The 24402-nt window shown below is 32.2% G+C and overlaps 1 protein-coding gene across 1 annotated transcript; it reads right to left on the reverse strand.

Annotated features, from left to right (window-relative positions):
- Positions 1 to 10017: 10017 nt before the first annotated feature.
- On the reverse strand, positions 10018 to 24397 carry LOC132733836 (dynein axonemal assembly factor 3-like). The gene is made up of 14 exons (XM_060720550.1): positions 24243 to 24397; positions 22059 to 22106; positions 21654 to 21748; positions 18253 to 18346; positions 17103 to 17196; positions 16447 to 16510; positions 16158 to 16243; positions 14712 to 14805; positions 13776 to 13898; positions 13320 to 13442; positions 11424 to 11547; positions 11094 to 11225; positions 10565 to 10679; positions 10018 to 10072 (listed from the first exon to the last, which is right to left on the reverse strand). Exons 1-14 carry the CDS (start codon positions 24307 to 24309, stop codon positions 10018 to 10020), a joined length of 1314 nt encoding a protein of 437 aa, XP_060576533.1. The 5' UTR covers positions 24310 to 24397.
- Positions 24398 to 24402: the final 5 nt, after the last annotated feature.

Here is a 24402-nt window from a genome sequence, read left to right on the forward strand (position 1 = left end):
GATTTTTTGTACATGTTTGTTATGAGCCTTTTCCACTTAACTAACTCCTAAATAACTGATAGGAGCTGTTTTTAACAAGGCTCAACAGCTATATGATGCACTTTTCCAAGTTAAAATTACTGAAATACTAAGTTTGGAACAACACAGAACTTTTTTTCAACAGAGAATAAAAGCTGAAGGCCGCTTTAAATTTTCATCTTGATACCTCCAAATTTTGTTTAACTAAATAATGGCAGCTTGATAAGTTATTAAAAAAAAAAACAGGTTAAGGGCTGAAAATTGTGGTTTACATAACAAAGAAATATCTTTTTATACAGTAAATGTTTGATTTATTATCATTATCAATATGATTATCTAAGATCTATATACATGTACATTTGAGTATATATATCTACATGAAATCATTTGATAGGATGGAAGATGCAAGAAACTTTTTAAAATAAAATCGTAAGCTCAATATAATCTACATCTTAAAATTAATTTTGCTGAATGTTTTTTTTTTACATATTAAACTATACACATATGCTATTTATCATTTTTTTATCAACACTAGTAATGTTTATGTTAACTATAATGTAAAATAAGGCCATTGTACATGCAGGTATGCCGAGCTTCGAAGCAGTTTCTACGATTAATGGAGAATAGGGCTGTGATAAGAATACAAGATATAAACCCGATGTTGTTCAGTTTTGTAGAGGAACTTAATGATGTCAAGGTATACAGTATATAGTTTTATTATGATGGAAAACTTAATCATTTTAGCAGTTTATGAGTATTGAGATCAAATACCAGGAACAAAAATCAAAATAAAAAGACTATTGATAGATTCCTACTCTGAACTTTTATTTGAATAGCAATAGATTTAACCACAAACATTGAAATGTGTTCTTTTGTAAGAAAATCTTTTTGTTGCGAAATTTTAATTTTAGTGAAATTCTTATTGTAATTGACTAATCTGACAATTCAAAAGAACAGATCACTTCGTAAGAGTCATGTAGGGATCTATGTATTACTTTTAATTTGTGAATAAGTATGTAAAATATAAGAAGTTGTGACATAACAGGATAAGAGTTATTCTGGATTTTTTCTCTTTTTCCTCCCAGATGTAATTGACTTTAATTAAACGCAAAGTTTATTTTATTTAAATTTTTGTCATTTATATATATTTATGGAGTATTCCTACTTTTAACTAAAGAGGTGGGATTTGTATAGCAAATATCATTTTCTTTCTAGAGTTATCTCCCTTTTACCATGTTGTAATTTAGAATTTTATGATGTTATCAATTTACTTGATTTATACGAGTGAATCCATACATTGTATTTATATAATGAATCATACATGTTTCAGAAATTACGAGAGGAATTGCTCATAATGAAACGATACATCTTACTATGTAGAAACCGCAATGGATAAAAAAATTATTACTACAACTACAAAACCGGCAACATTTTGTAGAAAGTTCCGACAAATACTCAACTGCGAGATCTTATAGATATTCAGAAAGATACGTTACATCCCACGAATTAGCACAAGTTCATTCCAGCTGGGCCCCAACATATCAAAACAGATTGCTTGGTAAGATTTTTAAGATATGACTGAAGTTTTACTTTAGTGTCATTATTAATGAGAGGACGCTTCATGGCTGATAACATAATGTCGCTGATTTAGAAATATATTGCACCTTGCAACTTTGTATTTGAATCAGTCAGCCCAGACTCCAGCTAGCTAAAAAAGGTTGAAATTTTTATAAATATTATCATGTGTCTGCTTGTGTCTGAAAAAATGCATGGAAGGGCACCAGAGCTCTTTCATCACCACTGTAGCTGGGAAGTCAGAGCAACTTTGAACTTTACTTGAGCTAAAAAACAACAAGAAAATACTCAGCAGCCTGACAACTATAATTTTGTAAAATGTGATGTTTAAGTTTGGTTAGTTGACTTATTAAATAACTGTCGCAAAAAAGCAGACAGTAACTTAATAAATCACAAGTCATGTGCCAATAGAGACCACTGCCATTATATACTAGTAAATTGTTTTAAGCCAATCTTTCATGGTCTTGAACTTAAAGTGTTAAAACTTAGGTGGGTATAATCTATTCTTTACACCCTTCTAGACTTAATATAATACAAAACATATTTGTCAATCTATGAAATTGTAAAAAGAAAATAATTATATTTATAAGATTTAAAGCAAAAAGTCTTATTTTTTTAAACTGAAAGTTTTTGCTAGTTATTTACCTTGTCTACAGACATTTTCATTAGATGTCATATAAAAAGTTATTATTTGAGTTTATCACATGAATATATAATTGTACGGTTTGTCCCCGAGCGGAAGGGATTTAATCTGTGAAAATGTGTGACACTGATGAAGTTTTGTTTCCATTTGACAATATAGCTGTAGTTTGTCTCACAGTGCTCAAATGTCCAGCACAGGTAAGTTATGAAATACAATTTAAATAGTAGAAAATGATTTTTATTTGTTGTAAAATGTTTCTATTTTTGTTTACCAGAAAATACATGTCTGTCACTCATGAAATATTTATTTTCATATCACTTGATGAAAATAAATCCTGTATTTATAGATAAAGCTTGAATATCCTCCATATATTTTGTATTTAACCCTCCCATATATTTTGTATTTAACCCTCGGAATGTCATCAGTGAAGAGACCTATGTTAATAGTAAAGAACCAAGCCAGTCTGCATCCTTTTACCTGCCTGATAACACTTTGTATCCATCATTCTACAGACTTTGTATTATGGAATTGCCCAGTTATGAAATTGGAACTGTCCGCTCATAGTTTAAGGGATCTTAATATGAAAATACAAAATCTGTCTATCAACAGTATAGAGCTTGGTCAGACTGCAAGGATATTCAGACTGGCCTGGCTCTATACTGGTGACAAAGGTTAATCACTTGCAGTTCCAGCAGTGTAAGGGATATTGTTGATAGTTCAGTTAAAATATTTTTAACCCCTGAATTAGTAATGGACAGTTTCAAATATACAGCGAGACAAGTTTTCATTACAGAAATTAAGGGTGGAGATTTCTATGCTATTTAATCAACTCAGAGAAGCATTAAAAAAACTTACATTGAATTTCAAAACATTATAGTACTATCTCTGTTTTTGGTAAATTAATATTTTCTTTTAATATAACTGTTATATTACCCAGATTTTTTTTTTGATTTTCAGACATTGTTATGCCAAGAGAGATGGTGTCTGCCCAAGATGTGAACGACGGAAAAAGATTTAAATCTGAAAACACCAAGTCATAGCAGCAGGAAAATGGACGGCCTAGTACTTATTGCAATATAATAAGAGACAATCATTTGCCTTCAACTCCTGTGTCTGCATCCAAACTGATCATACTAAAGAAATGTGAACGAAAAATATCGAACAAACAAGGGTGCCATAGTCACAAAATACGCCCGTTTACGAAAAAGCTTTAGATGGAGATGGGGGCATTATGGATAAGTGTTATCTAGCAAGCAAGTTTTTATTCTTGGCACTGTGTTGTTAAATGAACCTTAAAACAAATCAATAGGGAAGATATGCACAGAATGTGTTGACCTTGACCTTGGTCGCAGGGACCTGAATTTTATGCACGGCACTCAGCCTCACAATGATGAACATTTGTGCCCAAATTATATTGAAATCCCTCTGTGCATGTAGAAGTTTTGCTCCAGACAAGTGTTTTTCTATGAGCTCTAACTGTGACCTTCAACCTTTGACCTAGAGACTTGATTTATGTGCAGGGCACTACGTCTAATGGTGGTGAACAATTCTATAAAAGTAACATTAAAATTCCTCCATGCATGTAGAAAAAATATGCTCCGGACAACATCTGGATATTTAATTCATCTCCAGTGACCTTGACCTTGCAAATATTAACCTAAATTAAATGTGTAACACCTGTAGTCATGATAGTTACCATTTGTGCTACAATCCATCAAATAAATGATGACTAAATGGTCCCTATAACCATCTTCAAAATTTTTATCTGAACTTTGACCTCTATGTGTAACCTTGATTTGGTCGCAGGGATCTGAATTTTGCATGCGACACTCAGCCTCACAATGAAAAACATTTGTGCCAAGTTATATTGAAAACCCCCTATGAATGTAGAAGTTTTGCTCCGGACAAGCGTTTTTCAATGAGCTCTAAGTGTGACCTTGACCTTTGACCTGGATCATGCATCGGAGGCAATACAATATGGTGGTGAAGGCATTTCCCATAAAGTATTATAAAAAATTCTTCCATACATGTAGGAGATATGCTCCAGACAAAATCTTGGATATTTCACCATCTTTAGTGACCCTTGGACACTTGCATATATTGCTAAAGTACTGTGTCACAGGGCCGTAGTCATTATAAATTCATCTTGTGTTTTAAATCCCTCAATAAATGATGATTAAATCGTCCCTTATACAACATCTTCAATATTTTTTTTTTTTTTAAAACGGGCCGTATAAAAGTAACATGGTAATTTAATAACTAAAAAAATTCTTGATTTAAGATTTTTTCTATGGGAAAAAACATTTCATTACAATTCTTAATCTTTGAATGAGGCTAGAACTGAATTTACTTGAAAAAATTAAAATATAATTAAATTTCTATTTGCGAAAGTATTTTACATTTGATAAGGTAATTATTGTATGATCTTTATGAACAAATACCAAGTCTACAGAACACCATAGTTTCACAGTTAAGTATCTTGACCAATGAATGAAACATTATAAATAAAGGTTACATTCTTTACAACATACTCAAGTCCAAGAAAGAGGATTATTTCATGCCCTTTGATTAAATTCTATTTTTAGAAAATAGATCAAGGGGAGTAATTGTGTAAGTTATTTATGAAGCAAAGTAATAATAACTTTGTTGTCTCCCTTTGATTAAATTCTATTTACAAAATCTGGATATTTCATCATCTTTAGTGACCTTGACCTTGTATATATTGAACATAAATTATATGTATCACAGCCATAGTCTTGATAATGACCATTTGTGTTACAATCCCTCAATAAATGATGACTAAATGGTCCATATACACATCTTCATATTTTTATCTGAACTTTGACCTCTAAGTGTGACCTTGACCTTGGCCGCAAGGACCTGAATCTTGCACGCGACACTCCGCCTCACAATGGTGAACATTTGTGCCAAGTAATATTGAAATCCTTCTATACATGTGGAAGTTTTGCTCCGGACAAGCATTTTTCAATGAGCTCTAAGTGTGACCTTGACCTTTGACCTAGAGACCTGGTTCATGTGCGCGACACTGCTCCTCATAGTGGTGAACATTTATATGAAGTTTCATTAAAATCCCTCCATACATGTAGGAGATATGCTCCGGACAAAATTGGACGCCGCCCGCCGCCCGCCCCCCCGACCGCCCGCCCGCCCGCCAGGGGCGTTCCCATAATACGTCCCGTTTTTCAAACGGGCGTATAAAAACTGATCAGTGCTTCTTTGATTAGAAGACTCCTATTTAACAGGATTTTTATAATTGAACAAAAACTCATAGCATTTTTTTTTCTCCTTTAACAGTCTAAATCTAAAGATATGATTAGTATATGAGGTAGTAATGTGTCTTACCTAATAAATTTAGTTATCTACCTAAATAGTTAAGCCATATCAAATTTTAATCTGCAACTTATAAAGACAGAAGCTGATCTGAAACTTGCTTATTTTTTTCTTTTACTCATTAAGACTATTAAGTTATTTTAATCTGTATGGTTTATTTGTCTTTATAGTTGTGTTGTGCATTGGCAGTTGTCACAACTTAAATGATCTTAACTAAAAATATATGTCTATGATACATTGTTCTTAAAAATATCAATTAGTTTAATTATTTGTGTGAAATGACCATATCTTACTTTATATATGCTGTATCTTTGCACCCAGATCAACATTGTTTTTTTTAAACAAATGCTGACAAGATATAATTGACCAATTGCCTCGGAGATTTTTAAACAAATGCTGACAAGATAATCAAGACCGATTGCCTTGGAGATTTTTAAACAAATGCTGACAAGATATAATTGACCAATTGCCTCGGAGATTTTTAAACAAATGCTGACAAGATAATCAAGACCGATTGCCTTGGAGATTTAATTAAACTAACGCTGGCATAATAAAATAGACTAATTGCCTTGGTGATTATCTATCTATAGATCGCAACAGCCACTATATGAATGTTAAAATTACTGCTTGCATATTGTTCAGTGTTAAACATTTGTTTTATTGAAATTTTTTTTTAGTTATTTACATGTTTTAAGTTGATGATTATTAAGTTTTAAATTTAAAAACTTTTTAAAAAAATACCAGATCAAAACCACCTGTATTGTTAGATGGTAGATATATAAGACTGTAAAATGGTGCTAATGGGACCATTGCCCGTCTTTCATTATATGTGATAATTCTTAAGTTTGTTACAAAGATGCCAACCATATTATTTATATTTGTAAATAAATTTACATTATAAATTAATATTATTTATTTTTACACCACCAGCACATAATAAATGCGTTTCTACAAGTTTACCTATAATTGTAGATTTGGTATAACCAATACTTAAATGTTTCCTACATGAACAAATTGGTCTACACCCAAAAACTTTTAAAATTTAATTTTTTCATAAGGGTCGTACCATAGCCGAAGTGGTTAAAGGTTTTCCCCAAATTCAAACTTTGGCCCGAGTGGGAAAAAAGTTTTAAAAATAGTATGTAATGCGAAATTAAAGTTTTAGACTTTTCAAGGACAAGTTTATGTTGATTTTTAAGAGAGGTAATTTGGGTTAAATAAACAAACTATTTTTTCCCCCAGATTACCCTTTACAATTCCCCACTGCCTAATTGTCTTAATTGCCCTACCTTTAAAATTTTTTATTTTAAAACAAAAGTATTAACCCCAAAACCCTATTGCCCTTTTTTCACATATTTAATTTAGCAAAATTTAAATTTTTATAAAATTTTGTTTTTGAAAAAAAATTGTGATGTCAAAATTTTTATAGCAAAAAAAACAAAATTTAAAAATTGGCCCTCTCTTGAAAATTTAACTTTTTTTATTATTAATTAAATATTCGTTTTCCTTGATTTAACCAAAATTTATTGTTTTAAAAAAAACAAAAAAAATTTTAATAAACTGGTTTTTTTTTTTGTTGGAAATTTTTTCCAACTCTTTGGCAAGATTTCTTCCCCCCTGATAAGTGTCTATTTGGATTTGATCTCCCCTTTTATAGGGCCCCTTTCAAATTGAAAACCCTACCATCTTTGAAATTTCACGTTAAAACCATAGTTAAATGAAAATATTTAAATTCCTCAATTTGCCAAAACAAATTCTCTTTTCAAAAATCAACCCCATGTTGGTATCAGGTTAAAAATTGTCTTTTTTAACTCTTTTTTTCAAAAGACATTTTTACAAAGTTTCCCTTTTGATTCCCCAAAATTTTTAAAATTTTCGGAAAAAAATAAAAAAATTTTGCAAATTTTAAATTTAAAACACATGGGATACCTGCCCCTTAAATTGCCTTTTAAAAAAATGGAATAGTGACCTAGTGGTTAAAGTGTTTGCCTCTAACACAGGGACCATGGGTTTTCAAACTCTATCTGAGGGTCACAACCATGTTTACTCATATAACACCAGTTATGGTTAGATCCATGGAGCAGATTTGAGCAACAGGTTTATTTAAGGAACTGTAAAAAATGTAAGAAAAATCAAAGGGCTGTTAATCAGTGAAGGAAACCTGAACAATGTTACTGCCTGACAGAATGATTATGTTCCTTTAAAAAATTGTAAATGGTAAACAGAACAGATATCCAATTGAGAAACAAATTGAAGGTACCCTACATAGTGAATCCAGTCTTTCAATGTTGCAGGGATAACAATTAATTTAAGAACTTAGCGTAGTGTTTCATAATCTTTTTGAAAATTTTTTTTAGACTGATACTGAACAATTTAGATAAGAATTACCAATTTAGTAACGCGGAGATAATTTTTTTTTTTACTGAGACTGTAAAATAATAAGAATCAGGACTGTATTTATCAACTTAAATCAGATTTTTTCAATTCATACTGGAATTATCTATTTATCTAGAACTAATATTTTTATCACGATTAAAATTACAAATCTAGACAGGAATTAACAATAAAACTTTTTAACTTGAGCAAATTTCTTTGTTTGTTTTGTTCTACAAAGAAATGTACAGACAACTGTCACTAATAATATAAACAAGAGTTGGTAGGACAGCAAGCTCGACTATTCTTAGTGCTTGATAGTAAAAGAACCTTGATAATGTAAAATTAATAAAAGGGCAAATTTTTTCTTTAAATCCATGTTACAGTTAAGGCCTTGGAGAGAGTCCTATAATGCTCTCAAAGAAGTGTATAAAAAATTTCACTTAGCTTTTTTCAAAAGCCAGTTGTCAAACTCGAAATATAAAAAATATCTGAGATTGATATTGCAAACTTCAATGTAAATTATAAGGGTTGCAAAAAGGGGAAATTATTCATCAAAAATGCTTGATAAATTTCTTTCCTCTTTTTACCAGATTAGGGGCACGATGGTGAACAAAGTGTGCAAAGTTTCAAAGCCAATGAATGGACTTTGAAAATATTTGAATGATTACAAAAACCTTTTCGTAAAATTCTAAAATTGAATAAGGGATAATTACTGTAAAATGCGATAGGTTACCTCCTCTTGTTTACAGAATTTTTGATGGTCCATGATGCGTGAAAAAAGTGTCTGCAAAGTTTATAAAGGCCCATATGTCAATGGATTTGAAAAATTTCTGAAGTGACTTACAAAAACTTTAACGTAAATTCTAAGTTGAATAAGGGGCATAATTCTGTCAAAATGCTTGATAGAGTTACCTCCTCTTGTCTACAGATTATGGTCATGAATGGTGAACAAGTGTGCAAAGTTTCAAAGCCATATGTCAATGGACTATGAAAATATTTGAGGAATTACAAAAAAACTTTAACATAAGTGGTTACGCCGACGCTCAGGTAACTACCAACTAGCTCTACTTATTCTTATCAAATAGTCGAGCTAAAAAATGTACAGTAAAATATAATAATATGACAAACCTTTGCAGCCAGCATTTGCACCAATACCCTGAATCTTCTCTACAAACATCTTCAACTTGCTCTAATTTCAACTCCAAACATATACCTGTAATACATTTATAACTGTAGATGATTGCTTGAATGAAAAAAGTTCTTTTCTATGTTTGTTTTGTCTAGTTTCTTAGAGCTGATTTTAACTTGATTTTGGTCCATAAAAAATGTGCAGCTAAGCAGGAGAATCTGAGCAGATTGTCTTGGTATGTAAACTGGTCTGGCAGTTTACACTTATTGCAATAAGCATGCCAATAAAGCTTTGCATGTGCTTTTTGAAGGATCAAATAATTATAAAGTATCTTATTAAAAACAAAAAATATTGGTATATGATGCTTTATTCACTTTAAAACATTTAAGTAACAAAATTTATCTAAAGCATCAGTCAACTTAATGCCCCCTGACCTAGAAGTTCCACCCAAAGGTAGATGTAAAGATTTCAAAAATCATCAAAATATATATATATAAGATATTGATCAATCAATGGAAAAATGATGTGAGAAACAGCATACACATGAGACAATAGAATAGAAGATATTGGCATATCAAACATGTAAGATAAAACTTGATAGATGAAGCCAATAACAGTTAATAAAATTGACAATAAGGATAGAAATGAAGGATGAACAAACTAGAACCTATATCCTATCCATTTAAAATTTTGAATTCTATGTACTTCATATCATAAAATTTTAATTTGTATTGTGGTATAACATTTTATTTACATGCTTTATGCCATAAACTTTTAAATTGAATTGAAATTACATAGTAAAACAAGAGTTGTCCACAAGACAGCACCCTAAACTATTATGCCTAATGGTCTCTAATAAGTATTTAAAGTTTCGAAACAATACCTCAAAGGGTATATAGGAAATAAATGGGGTAGTATGAAAAACTTAACCAAAAAGTGTGATGCCGGCGTCAATACTTGAGTGAGTTGGATAGATCTCCCTATCATATAAATATAATAGTTTTAAATAAATAAATTTTTCCTTTTGGTTCCATATAAAATGTTGCCTTTTTTCAGGGAAAAATTACATTTAAACCCCTGGCTGAGAAAAAGCACCATACTGAAATATAAAAAATTGGGGTTAAAATTAAAATACAATATATAATTTATAACCCGTAACAATTGCATTTTATAAAAAAAAGACAGGGTTTTTGGGTTTTTAACATCAGAATATCATGTTTCCCTTTTATAATAAGAAAAAAATTCATGCTGTAAATTTTAAAAATCTATGTTTTTGTATGATTCCTTACTTGAGATGATCACAATTTGTCAATAGATTTGTCATTTTGATTATCAATTATAGACTGAATTATCTTCAGCATTACATGGCACTTAATTAAACCTTATAAGAACTACATTATTACAATACATGTATATGTAATTTCCAATTTTGTTAATATGTAAATTTCAAAATAAAAGAATGAACATTTTACCTGTTTGAGAAGTAGCTTATGTGGAATAAATGTTTATATTTGCTCTTCTTGGAGAGATCTGTCAAAGAGCCAATAGGCAGGAATGTTATCTTAACATCTTCTAGTGGTAATGGCACTGTTAACAAAGGGGAAATAATCAAATATTTCATAACACTAAATATACAAGGCACAATTCTGAGTCCTGAATAAGTCACTTAACAAACATTTGAATCTATGTAAGGTTTCTTTTATTTGTAAATTGGCGATTGTGATAAATCCATACATTTTTAATTTACACATGCCTATGATATAAGCATATGTACACTGTATATAAATATAAAACAAAGGGAAATAATTGATTTTTTTTCATAATTCAATGGAAATGACATGTTGACCATTAGTAAATATTCAAGGATTTAAATTAGAGTGAGACTAAACATATACTGTATTCTGGTATACACCAAACAAGGCACTTTAATTTTTACCCAACGGAATGAACTTTATGTATGAAGATGAATGAAATATGTAATCGCTTAACCAGAACACATACCATATTCAGCATCTAATGGTTTGTTCTCTGAGGAACTTGTGTCTCCCCCATCCTTATCCTCTTCCCCTGACTCTTCTTCCACCTTTTCCCCTTCTTGTTTGTTTTGTAAATCATTTTCCTCTTCCACAATTTCTGTAATCAGTCAATTAAAATGATCACCTAATCCTATTTAAAGATTTAATTGAATATTAATGAAAATTATATTTCAACTCATCAATTCTACGAATATCATTTCTTTAATGTTGAAATAAAGTTGTTTTATTTTTTCCAAGAAAAGATTTATATACATTGACATAAAAAGTTAATACTACATGTAGTAACATATTATACCTGTAACAGTAGGTCCAGATGGTTTTTCAATTTCTTCCTTTTGTTCAGGTGAAATATATGGTTTGCCAGTAGATATTTCATGAAACATGGATATAACATTATATTCTGCTACATTTGCTGAGGTCTGAAATTTAAAAGAATCAAAAAACATATAAAACATTTTAAACATAATATACTAAAAAAATTTCTTCTTTTTTTTTTCTCATTTTTTTTCCATATAATTATATCAAATGCTCCTTTAACTATTTTTTGGTACCATTTTTATTTCATTTTTAATTATTTGTAAAACTTACCAGTATAAAATGTCGAATAGCATTTACTAGATCTGTTGTTATCTTAGCAGTGGAATATTCATAATCATTGATTTTTTCACATTTTTAACTTTTGAATAAGTAGGTTCAAGTCATTAAAACACAGTTATACAAAATAACAGTTTAAAATGGTCACTGAATCTGTAAGTTAAGTTTTCTTTTAGAACAATAGGGAATAATCCTACTCAATAACTTTTTAACAATTTTCAATGACACTTTCAGCATATGTAGTTTCTTTGCTTATTTACATATATATATATTTGTTGGGTTTTAGGGTTTAGGTCATATGGTGAATTTCAGGCTGAACTGGTGGCAGAAGACCTTCTGTGCATTATTTCAGCTTCCTTGCATGAAAGAATCCAAAGTCCCTGTGGAGATTTGAACCCACAGCTGTGAGGTGAAAGTGGTTTGAAGTCAATGACCTTAACCACTCAGCCACAGAAGCCCCTGCTTATCTATTCTATGCTTGATACTCATAACAAACAATAACGGTAAAAAGAGCAAATATTATTTGAAACATTTGGGATGTTATGTATATAGCCAATAGTTACCCTGCTGAAGTTGCACAATTGACTTAATCTTGACCAATATGCAGGATAAGTTATAAATGCTAGTATCTTTGTATACTACAGGATCCGTTATTACATTTATTTATATAGTAGATAAATTCCTAATAAAATGTTCTAGAACAAAATATTATTTTCATATAAATGTTTAAACTGAATCACTAAGAACTTTTTATGATTTATTTCTTTTCGTTTATATTTTATAAGAATATCCAAATGATACATTTCTACTGGTTGGGGACCACCAAAACCGGACAACCACCAAACCCGGACGGCCCTGAAAATGCTTAATTTAGTATTTTCTTTGTTCAGTGGTTGTCAGTCACTTTTTTATCAACAATAAATGCATGTTTCTTCTAAAATTAAGTAAATAAATTTATTTCAACCTCCGTAAATGGTAATATTTTAATGTCTATTTCAAGAATGTTGACGTTGAAATTTGGGGGTCAAGAAAGCAATGCCTGACCTCATATACCAGCTATAATCATTTGCAGAGTAAACAATAGAATATCCAAAACTTCAGCATTTGTTGCTGAAATATTGTATATCATGTTAAAAATCAAAAATCAAAACACCCAAGCTTTTATCTGAATTAAATCACGTCATGTACATATCTGTCCGGACACATGGTACTGTAGTGTAGACAATTTAGGTAATTTTGATACCCTCCTTGTCGAGCCTCAGATATAAGTGTCAATACAATCAGAAATAAACAAACTAGTTTGTTAGTTAGGAGAAGAACCTAGCTGTACTGTGTCAAATTTTTAGGTCTCTGGGTTGGAAATCATGAAATCTGGATGGAAAAATGTTAAAAAAGTGTCCAGTTGATGGTCCCCGCCCAGTATAGTTTTTATCCATATTTAAAAAAAATAACACAAAATGTGCCCATTATAGACCAATCCACTTTAAAGAAACTAGTTACATATCAAAATATCTGTTAAGAATACTTTGCAAAAATATCAAAACTTGTGTTTTAAATATTGGGATGAATATCCTCAATATAAGAATTTAGAATATACCTTTGTAAATTGTTTATTTTGTTTCTTAAAGAAAGATTTTTCCTCGCATTGTATTCCCATGGGAACGTATGGACTAACTAGAATATCACCCCAGTATCCTCGTCTTGCATGTTTCTCTCCTTGCTGTAATACAGAACATAGTTCTTAAATTTCTCAGTTATGTAATAATTAAAAGATATAAATTACTGTAAGTGGATATTTACATGTGTCAAAAAGTTAGTGAATTTAAAATTCCAGACATTTCGTGAGAGGAAACATTAGCAAATCGCGCAAAGGTAGAATTAAATGACAGATTGCTTGATATTTTAGAAAATTTTAGCAATTTTCTTCAACTCGCAAAACATGTAATAACCGATTGATAATGGCTTAAACACATTAGTTTGGGCTGAAAATGCCAGATTAATTTTTCAAGATTTTGGAAGTATTTACATAATGTAATGTAGTATAGAAACTTACATGTGTCAGGATAAGACCTGAAGCCATTGTTTTATTTGGTACATCATAATCACCTTCTCTTATCTCAAATGCTACCCCTGTATTTCTCCATGACCGATATTCATGTGTGTGGACAATATCTCCCTAAAACCAACAAAATATATATTAGTTCATTTATTCAAGCTTGATTAAGTGAAGCTAATACTTGCAGCTAATATCATTTACCACTTTAGAGTCTGCTTTCTAGAACTAACAACAATCTTCATTTCAACAGGATCATTGGATTATACAGAATACATTGTAAATCCATTGTGTAGGAAGCAAAAAGCTTAAAGACACACTCTTAAATCCGTTCCAGGAACCAACCAGTACTAAGCGATGAGTATAAAGTTTCTTGCTGAAGGAAACAACAGCTTGCCTCTGATGAAGTTTAATCTCATGTGGAGAGCAATCCTTAGATTAATGTTCTGTTGCGTTAACTACTTGGTCATGACACAACAGTATCATTATTGTGTTAATATGAGTGGTGGTACAAAATAAATGTGATAATGAAACAAATTGTACAATATACCAGCCTAAGACATGTCAAGGCAGCAAGGTAAATTGTTATAAGGTCTATTAAGTCCACTGGATTTATGTAAAACTATTTATACAGAAAAGAATTAACAGGTAAAGCAACAGGTGATATTTCAACAATTTCAACATACATTAAAGGCAAAAAAAATCCATATCTAGTGGTCTTGAACATAGTCATTTTCTCTCTGTTTGGAGGCACTAACTTAAATAATTATGATGCTATTGTAGAGTTTAGTTGCTGAAAAGCACACAGGCAAGCAGACAAAAACAATATGCCTGAACCACAGCATCTGATGTAGGAACGTAAAAATGTAATTACTATCATCAATCTTTGTAAAACATCAGTAATATACTAACTAGAATCAAGAGTTTGTTACTTACATCCCTTTGTGCTAATCTCATATTATAATCCCAGTCATAAACATTTGCTTTTGTATCATATCTTACACCTAGATATTGTCTCTGTCGCAAATCCCTGTAAAAAAAACATCAACAGGTTGAAAATCAATCATAAAAATGTTACATAAGAAAGCATTTGTCCAGAAAATCAAAATATTATAAGAAATATTATAAAATGGACCAAACAGATTCACTTGGAGGCAATAAATTGGAGGCAACATTTGAAGGCAATAAAATGTTTACCGGTAATCAGTTGCCTAGAAGCAGAAAAAAACTTTATTAGAAATTTTGTGGCTAATTATTTTTTTATGCTTGCTTTCAAATCACAACAATAATGTATATCTCATGTAACAGCATTTCTGGTTGAGGTTTCGCTCCTAGCATTATATCAGGTATGGAGAGACACTCAAGTTAGAAACAATGACCTTTTCAGCTGGATTATCATCTCACATGAAAGAATCCGAAGTACTTAAAGGGATTTGTATTAACACAGTCATGTGAGGGGCAATTTATGCAAATTCAGCCACCTTAACCACTCAGCCAAAGTGGCCAACCTTTGACATTAACCCATTTACCTTCTGGAACTGAAAGTGATAAGCCTTTGCCATCCGTATAGAGATAGTTTAGCTGCACATACTTACAAAACAAGTTATTACTATAGATAACAATAAGAAATTTTAATCAGTAACCAACATTATTATATAACACCTATTCTATTCACTAGAGAATTTTTTAAGGGGGTTGGTTAGGTTTTACATATGGTTATATGGTGACTTTCCAGTTTCACTGGTCAAGTAAGACATCATGTGTCCCTCCGAGCATTTTTTTTTTCAGGTATGAGTGGGCATTTAAGTAGCTGGAAAGTCCCTGACGGGCTTTGAATCAAAGTGGTGAGGGGCAAGTGGTTGAAAGTCAACGCCCTTCACCCCTAAGCCACAAAAGCCTCTAGAGAAAAAAGATGTGCTTATTTTAAAACACAAGTGGTAAGCGTAGACATGGTCTAGGGTTAAGGCATCTGCCTTTCAACATATGACACCGGAGTACTGAATAGTTTCAGGAAATAAGACTTAAGAATTGTTCAGATAAGCTCTAAACTTTCACCACAATCAAGCTTAAATGGTTATATTAATCTAATAAAAGTGGTAAAAGGAATCTTCTGCAAAATCATTATTATTATTTGTCACACACTAATTTTTTGTCCTTCTTATGGATAAATCAATCCACAAATTAAAGATCCAACAAAATTTTGTTTTGTTTGCTGTACCAATATTTTAATTGCTTGATTTGTATAACAACTTTTCTGCAAAAACAGAAATCCACAAATTTAAGATTAGAACCCACAAAAATGTCATTTTTGACAAAACCACGAATTTCATGGCCATGAAATAAAGTGAATTCACAGTAAACAATTTCTTCACAATAACTCACCAATATTTTGACACTTCAAAAATTCCAGCAACTTCTCTGTTTCTCCATAATTTGAATATTGCTTCCATAAAATCTCTTTCTTTAAACTGAAAATGAAGAAACATTAACATAATATACATATATATATATATAGAGGATATTGAATGAGTGTTGATTTAGTACTAAATTTATTGAACAGGTGAATAAAATCACTTAGGTTAAAAAATTCCATCTTCAAAGATGAAATCGCAATAAATACAAATAATTTAAATTTATTTATTACTTATAGTATAGACAATAAAAAAGTCACCTTCAATTGGCTTAAGTCAACTACAGGTAACTTTTTCTCCAAATAGTCAAAATCTGTAACCATTCTGAAATGAAGTTGATGATAAGTGTTTTAAATTACAATTGAATGTGTATAATGCAAAACAAATGATTTTGGTAAATTTTTTTTGTTTGTTTTGGGTTTTACGTCACATCAACACAGTATAGGTCATATCGCAACGTTCCAGCTTTTACTGGTGGAGGAAGACCTCAGGTGCCCTTCCGTGCATTATTTCAGGCACGAACGAGCGCTTGAGTAGAACCACCGACGTTCCGTAAGCTAGCTGGATAGCTTTCTCACATGAAAGAATCCAAAGTCCCTGTCGGGATTCGAACCTACAGCGGTGAGGGGCAAGTGGTTTGAAGTCAACGACCTTAACCACTCGGCCACGGACGCCCCATAATTTTGGTAAAATTATGGTGCATTTATAATTATGTCAAAGAATCATCACCAATATAGAACACATAAAGATACTTCTATAATTACATTGAATTGATTGAAATACTTAACTACAATAAATATCAAGGTAATAATTTTTTTATTAATTCATAAAAATCAATTATATTTTTCAACATAATTATGAGTTTAATAAAGATCAAATCTGTGTAAATAAGACAACTTTTGTTCTCTCAACTTACTTGATAAATTCTGTTGCCATTTTGACTATATATTCTTCTGACTGTTTTCTCACTAGGATATTGCCATAAACTTCAAGGAATAGCTCTGTCTTTTCTGATAAAAAAAACAACAAAAATCATTTACAAAGTTGCTTTTATTGACATAAAATCTCAATTATTTAGATTAACCTTATTTATTCAAGATCAATTTTTTAAACCACTGTTGAATCCGCTTCCAGAATCTAACTATGCAGAATTGGTGCAATATTAGGAAACATGGATGTGACACCAGTCTGGTTCAGACCAATGATCCTAGGTGCAGTATTGGTGAAATATGTGGAAACATGGATGTGACACCAGTCTGGTTCAGACCAATGATCCTAGGTGCAGTATTGGTGTCATATAAGGAAACATGGATGTGACACCAGTATGGCTCAAACCCATGATCCTAGATGCAGTATTGGTGCCATATGAGGAAACATGGATGTGACACCAGAATGGATCAACCCATGATCCTAGATGCAGTATTTGTATCATATGAGGAACCATGGATGTGACACCAGAATGGCTCAACCCATGGTCCTAGATACAGTATTGGTGTCATATAAGGAAACATGGATGTGACACCAGTATGGCTCAAACCAATGATCCTAGATGCAGTATTGGTGTCATATGAGGAAACATGGATGTGACACCAGTCTGGTTCAGACCAATGATCCTAGGTGCAGTATTGGTGAAATATGTGGAAACATGGATGTGACACCAGTCTGGTTCAGACCAATGATCCTAGGTGCAGTATTGGTGAAATATGTGGAAACATGGATGTGACACCAGTCTGGTTCAGACCAATGATCCTAGGTGCAGTATTGGTGTCATATAAGGAAACATGGATGTGACACCAGTATGGCTCAAACCAATGATCCTAGGTGCAGTATTGGTGAAATATGAGGAAACATGGATTGCATTTTTAAAGACACAATCAGGCACCTGAGTAGAACCACTGACCTTCCAATTATTATACAGTAGATACATGTATTTACACAAAAGATTATGTGAATTCACCAAAATACTAATATTTCAAATATATAGTAAAATACTAAAATTCTTTCACCATTTCTCCTAGTTTCAAGACTATCTTAATATTAAAAGTATCATTTTATTTTGTGTATACCTTGAAGTCCCATTCTGTACTGTGGTTCCAGAGCAATTGTTAGAAACAGCATTCCTCTAGCATACAATTCTAAGTTACTTTCTAGCACATAAAACTGAAAAAAAAAACCCGAAAAACAATATGCAATACCTATGCTTTTCTGACATAGGCAAACATACATGTAAATGAAATGATATTTTACAGTACATTTTTCAAACTTTACATACATTTGAAAACTAATTACTAGTAATGTTGACCTACTGCAACCATGTATAGACTTTTCCACCAGTATAAAGCCAGACCTGACTGCACACCATTGCAGGCTCTATACTGGTTTAACTAAATTTGAGCCATGCCATGAAAAACACACTATGTCGGTTTTGTCTTGGCGCGGCTCATTTATGTATTTTTTTCATATGGACAGTGCTAAACTTAAAGCCGGACAAATTCAACATGTTAAATCTATATTCCTGTATAAAAAAAAAAGAATAGTATAGACCTATAAACTGCTGACCGAATATATTTCTACTTATATAAAAAATCAAAATTTAAGTTATCATCTTCTTCAAAAATGAATATCTACCGATATATAAAATCAATTCATAAACATCAATTTTTTAAACAAGAGGGCCATGATGGCCCTGAGGTCGCTCACCTGTATATAGGTCCCCGGAGCGGGGCAAGTTTAAACCCCAGGGCTTTTATTTGAACAAACTTGGAAGACACTCATAAGAAGATGTTTCATGATGTTAAGTTTTTACTATACACATATAATGAAAAACAATGATCTGCCCCCCCCCACCCCCGGCAGGGCCAATTTTAACCCAAGGGCTTTTATTTGAACAAACTTGGTAGACACCCATAAGAAGATGTTTCATGCTAAACATCTAAGCTGTAGCTCATTGGGTTTTTTAAAAGAAGATTTTTTAAGTTATTACTATACACATATAGTTAAAAACAATGACACCACTGGGGGGGGCCAGTTTTGACCCCAGGGCTTTTATTTGAACAAACTTTGTAGACACTTACTAGAACATGTTTCATGCTTAATATCTAATCTCTAGCTATTTGGGTTTTTTCAAAAAAATTTTTAAGTTTTTGCTATACACATATAAGGAAAATCAATGACCCCCGGGGCAGGGCCAATTTTGACCCCAGGGCTTTTATCTGAACAAACTTTGTAGACACTCACTAGAAGATGTTTCATGCTTAATATCTAAACTCTAGCTATTTGGGTTTTTTCAAAGAAGATTTTTTAAGTTTTTGCTATACACATATATAAGGAAAATCAATGACCCCCGGGGCGGGGCCAATTTTGACCCCAGGGCTTTTATTTGAACAAACTTGGTAGACAACCATTAGAATATGTTTCATGCTAAATATCTTAGCTCTAGCTCTTTGAGTTCTTTAAAAGAAGATTTTTTAAGTTTTTACTATATGCATATAGGGAAAATCAATGACCCCCTGGGGCCGGGCCAATTTTGACCCCAGGGCTTTTATTTGAACAAACTTTGTAGACACTCACTAGAAGATGTTTCATGCTAAATATCTTAGCTCTAGCTCTTTTGGTTCTTTAAAAGAAGATTTTTTAAGTTTTTACTATATGCATATAGGGAAAATCAATGACCCCCTAAGGCGGGGCCAATTTTGACCCCAGGGCTTTTATTTGAACAAACTTTGTAGACACTCACTAGAAGATGTTTCATGCTAAATATCTTAGCTCTAGCTCTTTTGGTTCTTTAAAAGAAGATTTTTTAAGTTTTTACTATCTGCATATAGGGAAAATCAATGACCCCCTAAGGCGGGGCCAATTTTGACCCCAGGGCTTTTATTTGAACAAACTTTGTAGACACTCACTAGAAGATGTTTCATGCCAAATATCTAAGCTCTAGCTCTCTGGGTTTATTAAAAGAAGATATTTAAAGTTTTTTCTTTCGGTTGCCATGGCAACCAGAGTTCTGCATGGAATGGAATTCTTTGAACAACTTTGTTAAGGCTTCACACAAGGAACGTCCCTGTGAAGTTTCATTATGATCTGCCTTATGGTTTCAGAGGAGATGTCGTTTTAAAAGTGTGAACAGACAACGGACGACGGACGACAGACGACGGACGAAGAGTGATCCTAATAGCTCACCCTGAGCATATGCTCAGGTGAGCTAAAAATGTTGTACTTTATGAAATCAATAAGTATGCAAATGATCTAAATTTCTTGTTAAAAGGCCTCCACTGAGGGTTTTTGACAATTGGCAGAGTGGAAATATTTTTTATAGATTAGAATTCCATTTGTTGTAGATTTACACCAATAACTTTGGTGCAAAATTTCAGATAACTCATTCTCTCAGTTCTTTCCAGAAAAATTAAAACTAATTGTGAAAAATGACCAAAAATTACTCAAATCTGGCTAAAAATCCACACAAAATATTTTTCAATTTATTTCCAAGTATATTTCTATACTTTCGTTTGCATATCTTTCGTTTTAATTCTCCAAGCTGATCTAGATAAGGCCATCCTTAAAAAAATGTTTGTTTGCAGTAACGCGACCGACTCACAAAATTTGCCCCTACTCAAATTTTTTTTCATGGTCTGGATAAAAAATTATTTTTTTTTTGAATCAGAAAATTATGCCTTTTGCTTTGTTTTCGTTCTTTTAAAGGTAAATAAAAGAAATAAAACAGGTCTTATTAAATTAGAATTCCGTTATCAATTTATTAATTGTTACTAGATTATCAAAGCATATATTGTCCAGCATTTTGAAATTCCATGTTTATTTGGGAGTACAGTTCAAAAAAAAAAAAAAAAAAAAAAAAAAATCGACCTACCTACCCACTTTGAAAATTCTGGGTCGGGTTACTGCAAACAAACATTTTTTTAAGGATGGCCTAAGAAATTAAAGTTTTATGTTTTTTAGGCTTTTTGACCTCAGTCCAGTTCTTATAACCACAAAAAATATCAACACCTTTAACCCTTTGACTGCTGTAACGTAAGTGATTAGCCTTTTCCACCAGTAGAGAGCCAGGCCTGGGCCTGCAAATCCATACCATCTGACCTGCGGTTGTATATTGTTGGCTTACCAACTTTCCATTTTCATCTTGATAGCCCCAGAACTGAAGCTGGACATATAAGCCACGTCACAACAAAACCAACATAGTGCGTTTGCGACCAGCATGGCTCCAGACCAGCCTGCGCATCCGCGCAGTCTGATCAGGATCCATGCTGTTCGCTAACACCAACTCTATTACAAGTAAAGAAATTGATAGTGAACAGCATGGATCCTAATCAGGCTGGTCTGGATCCATGCTGGTTGCAAACACACTATGTTGCTTTTGTCGTGATGCGGCTCATTTAAGAAATTCAGCAGTTAGAGGATTGATAGAAAACTTGGAATATGTGAAAACTGAGAGTAATACATCAATGGCACTTACATTTAATTTCTTTCTAGTATGTCTGTATGATTTAGCTATTGTCATCAGAACATGCCGCAAGTCACCAGCACCAATTAATAAAATATTGAGCTCATCTGAAAAAAAAACAATATATTTATCTAAATCATTACCAAAAATGATACTAATGAATAATAATTAACAACAACAAAAAGATATTGAGCTCATGTGAAAGAAATATCAATATATGTTAACTATTAATAATAATAAACTTAATAATAATAAATCTATACAATACAATATTTAGCTACCTATATATATTGCTATCTTTTGGTAATTCCATAAACATAATATAATATATGTACATAATTTGACAAACTTATCACACTCAGATTTTATAATTGACAAAAATAACTTATATAGCTAAAAAATATAAAATTGACTTACTCTCTTTTGCATCAGAAAGACTCAAATCTTTCATTGCCTTCATATGATCTGAAAAATTTCAACATTCATGATTGTTACAGTTAAGAACATTGCAGATATTTTCTGATTGAAAATGAAATACTGAATGAGGTATCAGGGTCAGCTTGGCTCTAAAACATACTCGGCCCCCAAGTCAGCTCGGCCCTATTCCAACTCAAAATGGGTCAACTCGGCCATAATAAGTCTGAGTTGACCTATGCCGAGTTGACCCGTGCCGAGTTGGTAAAGGGCCGAGTTGATCCTTTACCCCAAATGACACCTTAAAAATGAGAATTGTAAAATAAAAACAAGAACTGTCGGAGGACAGTAACGCTCGACTATTCGAAAAAGTTGTCACAAGGGTGTTTCAACAAGTATAATAATGCTTACCTGTATGAATACATAAAATTGTCCGAAAAGGTACAAAGGCTTGTTATTTAGATGTTTTATCGAGTAAATCACTGCTTTATAATTATGAATGCATAAAATTGTCCCAAAAACAAGTGTGTGAAGTTTCAATCCATTCCCTTCAGTAATTTTTGGAGTTACCAGCTTACACGCAAAAAATTTAACTAAGGATTTCTAAGTCCAAAAAGGGGCATAATTATGCAAAAAAGCAAATCAGAGTTTATGGGACTTGTGCCAATCATACGGGGAAAGCCCGAGCGGGCCAAAGCCACGCGAGGGCTGTAGCGCATTTAGATAACATGTATGAAGCGTATCAATTCAAATAAAATCAAATTAAAAGTAAATGAAAATTTCAAAAAAATATAATATCCTATACCAAATGAGCTGTGAAAAAATCCTTAGTTAACTCGGCGCCGCCATTTTGAAATCCTTTTGAGCTAAATATAGATATCAGAGCGCTTTTAATGAGCGTCTACATAATTCAGACTATTGCTAGCAGACGCATGTTAAATAACACTTCCGGTGAAAGAATGATGTACAAAATCAGAAAATAAGCATGCATTTCATTAATAGAACTATAGTAACGATTATAAATATAAAAAGTTACTTTAACGTATCCTTTTGATAAATAAGCACATTAAAAAATAATGTTAAAACAACAACTGTGATTAGAGATTAACAAAAATGGCGGCCGGAATTTTCCAAACGCCGAGGCATGCGCAGTGGCCCCCCTTTACGTTCGGAGATTTTCGGGCGCCCCGATGATAGGTTGAACACACCAATTTATTTGTTTTGTTTACGGTACAAAATACCTGCAAGAAAAATCTGGTTTACATGTACAGTAAACATGTTATGCTAATATCATAATTCATCAGAGTTTTCCGTGCCATAGGTAGCACCTAATTTCATATTATTAGATAATCACAGAGAACAAATGTGCGAAGTTTCAATCCATTCCCTTCAGTAGTTATGGAGATACCAGCTTACACGCAAAAACTTAACTAAGAATTTCTAAGTTGAAAAAGGGGCATAATTTTTCAAAAAAGCAAATAAGAGTTACATGTTAGATAATCACAGAGAACAAGTGTGTGAAGTTTCAATCCATTGACCATTCCCTTCATCTAGTCCTATAAATATGACGTCGCTTTGAGATATTTTTGCTTTTGGGCAAAGCAACATCGTCAGGCTTGACCGACATATAGAGGATATTTGTTTAGTTCAGTGTAAGATCGGAATATATTTCACCGAGTGAGCACCAAAAGGTATATTTCACGAGTGGCGCAGCCACGAGTGAAATATGAACTTTTGGTGTTCACAAGGTGAAATATATTTCGATCTTACACTAAACTAAACAAATTTTCTTTTTATTATATGCAAAGAAACGTTTTAAAAAGACATTAAACCTAATACTGAATGAAAAGCGCGCCAAATAATAATACAACGTTACGTCATTTATGACGTCACGTTATAAAGTTGGTTCCCAGTACTGTGCACGCTGGTATTTCACTGAAACAACGTAAGGGGCTTAAATTAAAAACAGTGAAATTATCAAATTGAGAATTTCACTGTTTAAAACAGTGAAATAACCATTTTTATTTCACTGATATATTTCTATAAACCACCGAAAAGCATGTAATAAAAAACTATAACAAGCCTGTAACGTCTAATTTATTGGACTATCCCTTCATCATACTGCAATCAGTCTCAAGTCATTATTTATTATTATTTTTTGGAGTTAAAATAAAAATGATATTTTACCACCATCTTGCAAGTCTAATGCGGGACTGAATCCCCACCAAGTTATTGAGCCAAAAGCATCTGTCATATTGAATTTCTCTCCTTAATTCATTACATGCATAGACTTGGAAATTCAGCCATTTGTAAACAAAGTAGAACCGGGGTGAATAACTTTCGCGGA

Source organism: Ruditapes philippinarum, unplaced genomic scaffold (genome assembly GCF_026571515.1).
Source record: "Ruditapes philippinarum isolate M1 unplaced genomic scaffold, ASM2657151v2 ctg3702_1_1_1_1, whole genome shotgun sequence".
Classification (NCBI taxonomy): Eukaryota; Metazoa; Mollusca; class Bivalvia; order Venerida; family Veneridae; genus Ruditapes; species Ruditapes philippinarum.

Coding starts and splice junctions, on each gene's coding strand:
- LOC132733836 (XM_060720550.1), bottom strand. CDS start 24,309: ATGACAGATGCTTTTGGCTCAATAACTTGGTGGGGATTCAGTCCCGCA. Junction 22,107..24,242: donor ATTAGACTTGCAAGATGGTG/GTAAAATATCAT, acceptor GAAATTTTTCAG/ATCATATGAAGGCAATGAAA. Junction 10,073..10,564: donor ATAAGCTACTTCTCAAACAG/GTAAAATGTTCA, acceptor TTTATATGATAG/GGAGATCTATCCAACTCACT.